This window comes from Myiozetetes cayanensis, unplaced genomic scaffold (assembly GCF_022539395.1).
Source record: "Myiozetetes cayanensis isolate MyiCay16 unplaced genomic scaffold, myiCay2020 scf10, whole genome shotgun sequence".
Classification (NCBI taxonomy): domain Eukaryota; kingdom Metazoa; phylum Chordata; class Aves; order Passeriformes; family Tyrannidae; genus Myiozetetes; species Myiozetetes cayanensis.
Genome location: NW_026086605.1, coordinates 19,035,621 through 19,045,046, shown reverse-complemented (window position 1 = coordinate 19,045,046; position 9,426 = coordinate 19,035,621). Strand labels below are relative to the sequence as shown.

At 43.7% G+C, this 9,426-nt stretch overlaps 1 protein-coding gene across 1 annotated transcript in view; it reads right to left on the bottom strand.

The window, feature by feature from the left end:
- Positions 1-4,243: 4,243 nt before the first annotated feature.
- The window catches only part of ANTXRL (ANTXR like), a 57,201-nt gene continuing 52,018 nt past the window's right edge, over positions 4,244-9,426 (bottom strand). The window contains exon 18 of the mRNA XM_050305238.1: positions 4,244-9,387. Within this exon, the coding sequence (XP_050161195.1) occupies positions 9,157-9,387 (231 nt within the window). The 3' untranslated portion in view covers positions 4,244-9,156. The remainder of the gene's footprint in view (positions 9,388-9,426) is intronic.

The following is a 9,426-nucleotide window of genomic DNA, read 5'->3' as shown; positions in this document are numbered from 1 at the left end:
CCCCCCTCCTTCGCCCTGGACCAGCACTGCCCTTAAAGAGCTCTGAGCGTTGCCAGAATGCCACCCCAAATGGCCCCTCTGGGGTGGGGCCATATGCCATAACATCCTAGCACCTGTCTGCAGTAGCTTCCCTTCCAGAAGTGACAGCCATGCCAAGTAGCATCTTCTGGCCGCACCTTTGTGGGTCCCACAGCATTCATACTACAGAAGGCTCTGTCAGCCCTCATTGGATAAACCCTACAATAACGATCCAACAGGTTTTGGGGATGACATCTGATCTCAGCCTGCTGTCTGAGCACTAACAGACTTTCAGAGACAAGAGATTCCTCACAGCTCATCCCCCGTGTGCAGCTCTCCAGAAGCTGGTCAGGAAAGGGGCTGCTGGGACCAGATGCTGGCAGAGAGACATCATGCACTTTGCTTGGCTGCAAACACATCAACAGGCTATTCTTATGCTTATTTCCTGCTCTTGAGTTTGGGGCTGCTCCTGAGCTACCAAAAATACTGCAATGCCAGACATGAGTCATGTGCCTGGCCAGCGCTAGGAGCCTCTCCAGCCTCTTCTCTCTGCTTCAGGCAGAGCTGCAAAGGTACCCAGAGATGAAAGCTGGCAGCTGCAAAGTGTGGGAGGAGCCACCATAGCTACAGCTGCCGAAACTGCTTGGCCAGGAGTCCAGAGCTGTAGTGCTCAAATAGCCAGAGCTGGGATCTGTCCTTACAGCAAGGGAAACTGAGGCACAAAATGGAGGGCAGAGAAACAGCAATAGCCTGATTTGCCTGCACTAGCCTCACAGGAGGGAAGAAAAAGCTTGGTGCTGGCTATGCCACCCCACAGATACAACCCTGCAGAGCTGTTGAATGCAGAGGTGCTCCATCAGCCCCTCAGAGCCCCTCCTGGCACCAGCAGACTGCAATTCAGGACCCACAGGAAGCAGACAGCTGCCACCAGTGCATGACTCAGGAAAAGGAGAACAACATGATTCATGAGGGATGCAAAAAACATATCCTCCGGATAAACTTCCAGGAGACCATGGCAGAGATGCTGCCTGAGGCCACCTGGGAAGCATCCTGCATGCTCTTTCCGGGACTGTGCTGGGTCCAGCTGGCCTGGGTTAGAGGCAGACCTGCTCCTTTGCTCCTGTGTATGGCTTGGAGGGAAATGAGCTATTTCATATTTTGACTTGTGACTCACTTCAGCAATGCAAACCATCAGTATTGGCAAAAATAGACAGAGGGCTGGGGAACTCCAGAGCCTGCAGAGAGTTACAGTTTCTCTCTGCCCACTTTTTCCCCTAAAGAAGGATAAGAAAGGCATGACTGGCCCCTGGCCACACCCACTAGTTTGGGCAGAGACAAACCCCACCAGGATCTCTATGGCTGTCCTGGTAGATGGGCTGTCACTCATGGTGTCAGACTCAGGCTGTGTGCATTCCTGGAGCAGGAGTCTCCTGGTGAACTATGGGAAACTGAAGTCTACTGTCAGGATGATGATGGCTTGCAAGGGTTATTAACTACCTTCTGAAGGCACCTGTCTGTGGAGGACATTGTAGCACTTCCCAGTCGGAACCAAAATACTCACTGATGTATTGGAATCCCCTTATCACTGAAAATCTCAACATATATTACACAGAAATCCAGAAAAAAATAGCGGGGGAAAAAAAGCCCCAAAGCTGAACTAGGACCAGCCCCTACCGCTAGGCACATTCACTGTTAGCTAAGCTATTCCTGATGCATAAGGAAGGAGAGGCACAAAGCAGGAACAGTTGTGTTTTTGAAGAGAATGAGCTGCCACATATGCTTGCCATATTTTCTCCTTGGCTTTGGTTTGCCAAATATGCCTTTGATGATGAAGGGGAATCTTAGGGCTCTTTTTTTCAGCTCAAAATGTCTTGCTATGTACTGAAAAATGGAGACTACAAAACATTAGAGGGCACTTAGTATTTTACCCTAACAGTGCATGAGGCATGATCAGTAGAGTTGCTGTATGTAGTAACCTGTGGCAAACACGTGGCTGTTTATTACACGTGGCTATGTCTTGACAAGCGATGTTACTGTGTTCTCTGGGAAAACTCATGCTCTAAACCCATAACCCTCTGCCATCAGGGAAAAGTACATATGTCCAATGTGAGGTGTTCTGGGTTATAGGACCCAGGACAGGTTTCTGCAGGGCCCCTATTTCTATCACAAAGAAACAGTCTGTGCCCCAGAATCGGCAAGATGGAGGACACCAGCACGGACAAAGGGCAACTCAGCTACTACATGGCTGGTGTGAGGAGAGTTCACTTCAGTGAGTGGACTCTGTGACTGAGACAGAGATGGGCTTATCTGAGGACCTTCAGTGAAGTATTTACCCATGCAATCCTGCATCTCTGAAAGCTTACAAGAAAACATTTCTCAATCTACGGCACAGGGAAAATCTTCCAGCAGGAAACCTTTCTTTCAGGGAACTCATTAATTTCATTACTAATCTCACAGTTTTCCTGTGCTGCAGTCAGAAATCAGAGTAATACCTGGCTACAAAGCTCCAGTGCAAGCCCTCTTGCAGTGAAAAGGAGGGTCCTCAATGTGCAGGGAGAGGAGGAATTCGTTGCAGAAACAGATGAAACTTGAGATGAGTCCTATCCCAAAAGCTGAAGCACATTCACAGAGTAAAGATCAGACAACTTCCAGCATGGCAACATGCTCTGCCTGTGGTTTCTGAAGGAATGGAAGGACAGGGGGAAAGAGTATTTTTTCAGTTCCTGGCTTAGGTTGCTGAAGCTAATAAAATTCTCATTGCTGAATTCCATACAGCCAGATAGGGTACTTTGGCATATGTGAACATGTACATACCACTCCTGAGACTGTAAAGTATATTTGATGAAAGATTCTAAATCAGCACTAGAAGCTATTTATAGACAAGTCCATAACCAAAGATCTGGATCTGCACATTCCCAGTCTCTGGGGAAGTTCAGGTCAAATCTGAATTTTGTTGTCTCAGACATGCATAAACCTAACCAGCCCCAGCTGCAGCCAGTGTTGGGTTTTTGTTAATGCAGAATAAAAATGCCCAGAGCCTTGGCTCCAGGACTGCTTTTGTTTATCTGATCTCTTCCAAGAGCCTGAGCCTGCTTTTTGAGTAAGAAGCAGAGGGAAGAACAAACAAGAGCAAAGGCCACAAAACCATACTGGATGACTATTGTCTTGCCAGCTTGAGGAGCACAGTGAGAGCAAGCTGGGCTTTTGTCAGAGCCCCTGACTTCATGAGGGAGTAGCACAGCTCCAGGCTGAGGATTTTGGTTCCCATTAACAGCACAGCCAGCTGGAGCTGCCAAGAGGGAAGGGGATGCTTGGCTCAGCCACCACACAGGTCCCACCTGCTTTGCCATGATGAGTTTGTGTGGCTACCAGATCCCCAAAAATCTGTGTTCACTGCTTTGTGCAGATGAAGCTCACATGTGCTGTGTGCATGCAAGGACAAGCTTCCTTTCCCCTTCCACACAGGGCTGTGGTTGGCATGCTTGGCAGATTGAGTGCATAGCACAGCTCAGCAGCTTTGCAGCAGCCTTGATTACCCATAATTGCAGCCTGCTGGGGTTGGAGATTTTTGTGGCCTACCCCGTTGACCTTCTTGCCTGTCTTATGTTTCCATCAGTGTCCCCTCCCCATCCTCCATGGGGCTTGAACAGATACAGAGAAAGGATTAGAAGCAGGGAGAGAAGAAAAAAAAGTCAAAGACAATGAGGGAGAAGGAGTCTTATGATCCAGTCCTGTGTCCTTCAGAGAGGACTCCTGAAAACCAGTAGTTTGATCTGAAGCCCGGTGCCCCCAGTGTTTCCAGAAGTGTAGGTTTTGCCATGGAATTTCTCTTTGTTAAAGTCTTGAGCTCTAGCATCTTATCTTGCATGGCTTTTACTTTGTTTCTATGTGTTGGGTGACCTCAGGATATCAGCAATAAGTTCAGACCCTGATCCATGTCTAAATGAATGCTGAACCCTGACTCCAGCCCAACTTACTCAGCATTTCTACCGTTTCAAAAAACAACAGCTTACCTTTGAGTTAGGCAAAGATTGTAATTCTCAGGCTAGAAACATGAAACTGAGGCACAGAACATACACTTGTTTCTAGTTAAATAATGAATCAGTAACAAGTTGGGGATGGGAATTTTGACTGCCCAACTCCATGTTCTTCTCCTGACCGATGGCTGAGCTGATTAGGAAGCACAGACAAGCTTATCACCTCTTAAAATGACTCTGCAATGAAATTCTCTGTAGTGTTTAACCAGTAAGCACTTTTATTGTTGATTTTGAATCCATTAAGACTACGTTATGTTGGATTATAAGACTTTGGCTACATCTCCCACATTTTCATGCAGGCATTACATTTGCAAGGTTTTCTCAGAAAAATGGAGCACACGCCTAAAATGCATAAAGGTTATATGATTATAACATGGAAGCAGCATGTCCGTTACAGAGATTTGTAGCACGTGTACCAGTAACAAACCCACACCCCCATGTAAAGCTTCTTTGTCCCTCAAAAATCCAACTGCTTCCTCTGTCCCTCATCTCCATGCCCCAGCTGTGTATCAGCCACATCCCCACTGTTTTGAAAACATACATCTTTCTAAACAAAAACAAAACAAAACAAAGAAACAAAATGAGTATAGTACATTTTCCCCCCTTAAAAACTAAAACATTTCTCCTTCTCTACTCCTCTTTCTTCCTCCTAAATGAAAAATCTATCATAAGCTACACTGGTATATGTTAGGAATCTCTATTGCATTATTCAAAAGTATATCAGTAACAAACTTCTAAACAAACTAGGATGACCCAAAAATTCCCCTTACCCCAAAACTACAGAGAACTGAAAATGCTATACTGCATTATCACACTTGCATGCGTGTATCCTGAGCCACCTCTATTTATTCACCTTGAGCCCCTTTTAATAAATAACTGTCCAGCAGTAACATCCCGAAGTGTGCTGTCTCCTCCAAATTAAACTCTATATTTACAGAAGTAGGGCTGTTTTCTCAGTGAAATGTTTCTTTATAAAAACAAATAACAACACAACAAACCAAAGTAATAACAATAAAACCAGCATACAATTAAAGAGAGAAAGCATATTACTGATCATGTTGTCTAAAGACCAACAGGAGTGAAAAGCATGAGGAGCACCAGGTGCACATGCATTTGAACTGGTACAGTCCATGAAATAATGTCGTTCATTGTTATCCTCGCTCTTTCAGAGAAGGAGCTGATTCTTTTCCTTTCTTTCTTTTTTTTTTCCTTTTTTACATTTAGGACCGTCTGCTCTGCAGGCTACTCTCACAGATGGCAACACATGCACTGAGGTTGAAAGATGGCCATAAATATGCTTTGATCAGTGTGGTTCTGTATCAGCTCTAAACACACAGGGTTTCCCTCCCTGCTGCTTTGCACCTTGTGTCATTTCACATCTGTGCTAAGTGTGAGCCAAAGATGCCCTGAATCCACATTTTTCTCTTGGATTTTGGGGAAGCATTAGATATTCACTTTTTGCAAGTGTTAAATGATGGATTTCCAAACTACTGGAAAATACAGGGGAATCATCCACCATGAGGACATTTCTTAGCAATGTAACTACTGTAATCACAACTGACATACAGTAATACTGAAACAAACATTGAAACATCAAGCCAGTTAGAGGGATTTTGCCCCTTAATTTATTTTCAGACAGTTCTCAGCTGATATTCAGTATTCTCAGCAGAATTCTTGCCTTGATTTCAGTTTGCCTATTTTGATTTATACCAGGTAAAGTTCAACAGACAGTAAAATAGCAACCAGTTTCTCCTACTGCATTGTTACAATGCCTGAGATCACTGCAAACAGCTACATTTCTACACAACCAAAAGGCTTTTCTGTAGCCAGTGCAGCACATTCATTGCCCCCACCTTTGCAAAGGCAATTCAGTTTGGGTTCACTTTCTCTTCTTCCACTTTACCAGCAAACTAAATCTGCAGGGCTCCGGTCACAGAAGCTGCAGCCAAAACTTGAGTTACACACTAAATGCTTAATTTTCTACATATTCATGCAGGGAACTCCGTTTATGTGAATCTAATTTTCAAATCCATGGTGCTTCCTGCTATATCATATCTGATCACCTAGAAGCCCAAGCTGTTCCTATTCTTGCTGCACTTGCAAGTTATGCAAAAACTGTTAGTATCTGTTATCTCTGCAAGACTGCGATCCCAGCAAAACAAAGAAGAATATTCCCGTCAACTGCAAACAACAGGCATGTTGGATGTGTGACTGTGAGAAACCCTCCCTTAGCCAACACCTCCACTGTCACTGGTAGTGAGTCAAATTCTACCAACATTAACATCAGTGCAAATCTGCAACAACTCTACTCATCCTTTCCGTGATCTGTAGGGGTGCACAACAATACAAAGTCCAGCTCACAGGCTTTTCATTAGCTAAACTATTGACCCATCAGTTCACTGATTCAATCTCATTGCTGCTTCCTGATAAAGAGACTTGGTGTCTACAGAACAGTGGTCTTCCCCCATCCCACAAGCAGCTAGAGCTCTAAAGCCATGTTTCGTCCTGGCACAGGAATCAGTTTTATTGCCCTCTGCTATTTCAGTTCCTGATTAAATTTGTTGGGTAATTTTTCTTACATGACCATTGTGAGAAGCTGCTAGGTTCAACTGTACATACACATTATTACAAATAGTCTTAGACTCAGCAAGGTTATTTCACACAGGCTTCCATATAACCAACATAATGCCAGTCAGTGATGTCTGCTTGTAAAGCACCTTCCCCCACATCCAGGTTCCTACCCTCTCCCTGCAGTCATCCAGTTCCTTTCACTGGTGTCAAAAGCAGAGCTTCACCAGAACTGCAGTGGAAAATTGGACTTGTTTTAGTTTCACCTTTCAACTGAAAGAAACAGAGATAAGTGATGACTTTGTATTGCACTGGCTGCAAAAAGCCTTTATATTCATAGCAGTGCCACTCTTGAGCAATTTTTTGTGAAGGGAAGAGAAACCCAACAAAAACCTACACAGTTCCCACACAAACACAGACACACACACACACATACACACACTCTTTTTCCTCTTACAAACAGAAATCCATTCTTATGAACCAAATGCAAACCTATTCAAGTGTCTAAAAAGAATGAGGATAGGGTTGAGTGCATCCCAATTCTCCTTTCTGATCACAATGAAGTCACAGGTCAGCAAAGTACTTGAGCATAAGGAAGTTTCTCTTGACCTGCAGGACATTTTAAAACATGCAGAAGTGCTTTGCTGGCTCGGGCCTAAATTAGGAACAGCTTCAGGGGCAGCTGGCACCCACGACTGTGATTCCACTACCTGCACCAATATACATGAGGTAAGAGCATAACTCAAGAGAGCAGAGCAGTGCAAAAGGAGAAAGAGGCTCTGTGGTTCTTCTGAGTTTACATCTGACAGCCTCAGCTGCATACACACGGCATGTCACAGTGATCAGCATAGACTGATGAGAGCTTGGTGTGATGTTCTGCAAGTGGGACTTCCACTGGAAAGAGTAAGCCTGATTTCTGTTTGTACCAGTACAACTTTATATGCCTATAGCACCTGCACGAAAAGGCCATAAATCTGGACCAATTGCATGATACATTTAGTGTTTTATCTTGGACTTATGTGCCAATAACTACTGTGATGTGCTACACACCCACACACAGATGGAGAAATAGGTATATGCTGTGTCATAATGCAACATATCATTAATTCTACAACTATCCTAATAACACAGCCAATGCCAAAGCGAACCAGCACAGGGATTTGCAGTTACCCTCTCCAATATGATAGGTAGTAGTGGAGAAAAAGCAAGCTCAGGTGTTATTTTTAATTCACTAGGGAATGCTCTGGGCACAACCCACTCAGGTATTGCTTAGTGAACACTAATCATGGGCTGACCACCAGTCCCGCGTCATAAATTCCCACCTCTGTGTGGGTGCTCACATCGCTTTCTGATGACACCCAGAACTAAGGTCATGGGTGAACAGCACAATGTTTGGGAAATCCTCTAGCCAAACATATAAAAGAAGGATAAAAGAACAATTCACACTTGACATCATGCCTCTCAACCACAGGCAGACTGCAAGGTTACATATTATTGGGATCTGGGCTATCTAAAGAAAGGGCTGCTTATAGAGGAATTTATGTTTGAATCATGAAAGGATCTAGTTCTGCTTGGCAGTAGTTTATCTAATTAAATAACAATCTAATTAAATAACAATAGAATCAGTCCCTCAGTGCTACTGATATAAATAACACAAACTGTTTGCATATTACAGCATCTGCACTCGAATGTATGTTTGCTCCATTTTGGACTATATTTTCTGTAAATGAAAACTAAACACCCAGCCAAAATGCTTTTCTCAAAATTCCTCTGAACTTTGGACAAATATGAACTTAAGTCTTGCCCAACGTTTGGATTTTTAGATACAGTATCTGGCCTTCAGTGGTTATCCCATGCAACCAAGTCTTAATATACGCAGAGATGGCAGGCTCAAAACTGATTTTTCCAGGTGAAAAAAATATACCTCTCTTATATGCTGTATTACTGAGCTAGATTATTGGCACATAGTCTCATCTTACCTCATTATTTATATAGGCTTCTTGTAACTTTCATAGAAATTCCACCTGCAGAACCAGAGGCAGAAAGTTATCTTTGCAATTATTGATCCATATTAACATCTGGATGCAGTACTGTTAGGGAAAAGAAAGCAAATTCCTCAATGAGCTATGTTTAACCAACCTGCAGGTGGCAGATATCAAAACCACTGATGCACGTATACCGGCTAAAGTTATTAATGAATGATCTGACATACCAAGTCAGACAAATGTCATATCTAAATAGATTTTCAAATGTATACATACAAAAGCTGCTACTGTATCTAGATGATTGTTTTGATTTGTTTCTATACCCCATAGCTCTGAATCTATCTGAATCTGAATGTTTACTCAGCACGTGTGGTATAAATATATTCATAAACTAAAATTGACACTTAGCTATTTTTCTTTTTTTTCTTTCTTCTCTTTTTTTGCTGACCAGCAACAAATTCTGATATCTTTAACTGTAAACCGATACTCAATAAATATGCTGTGTTCAGCAAAGAGACATGTTTAGTCGGTCAGGGTTTTGCTGCTCTCTAAGCCATAGGCTGCGGGGGTGGGCGCGAAGGAGGAGGTCCAGGAGGGGCTCGGGATGGGGGTGGTCCAGGAGGCGGCTGCCTGGAAGGGGGTTGCAGAGACACAGGAGAAGAAGGATTCCTTGGAGCGTTGTTGAGGGGAACATTGTCACGTCGTGGCAGCTTCGGTGGTGGGCTGTAAGGGGCAGAGGTTCCATCCGATTTCACCCGAGTGAAGTTTATGCATCTCCCCTAGAGGTAAAGAAAAATTCATTATTTGTAAAATGAAGA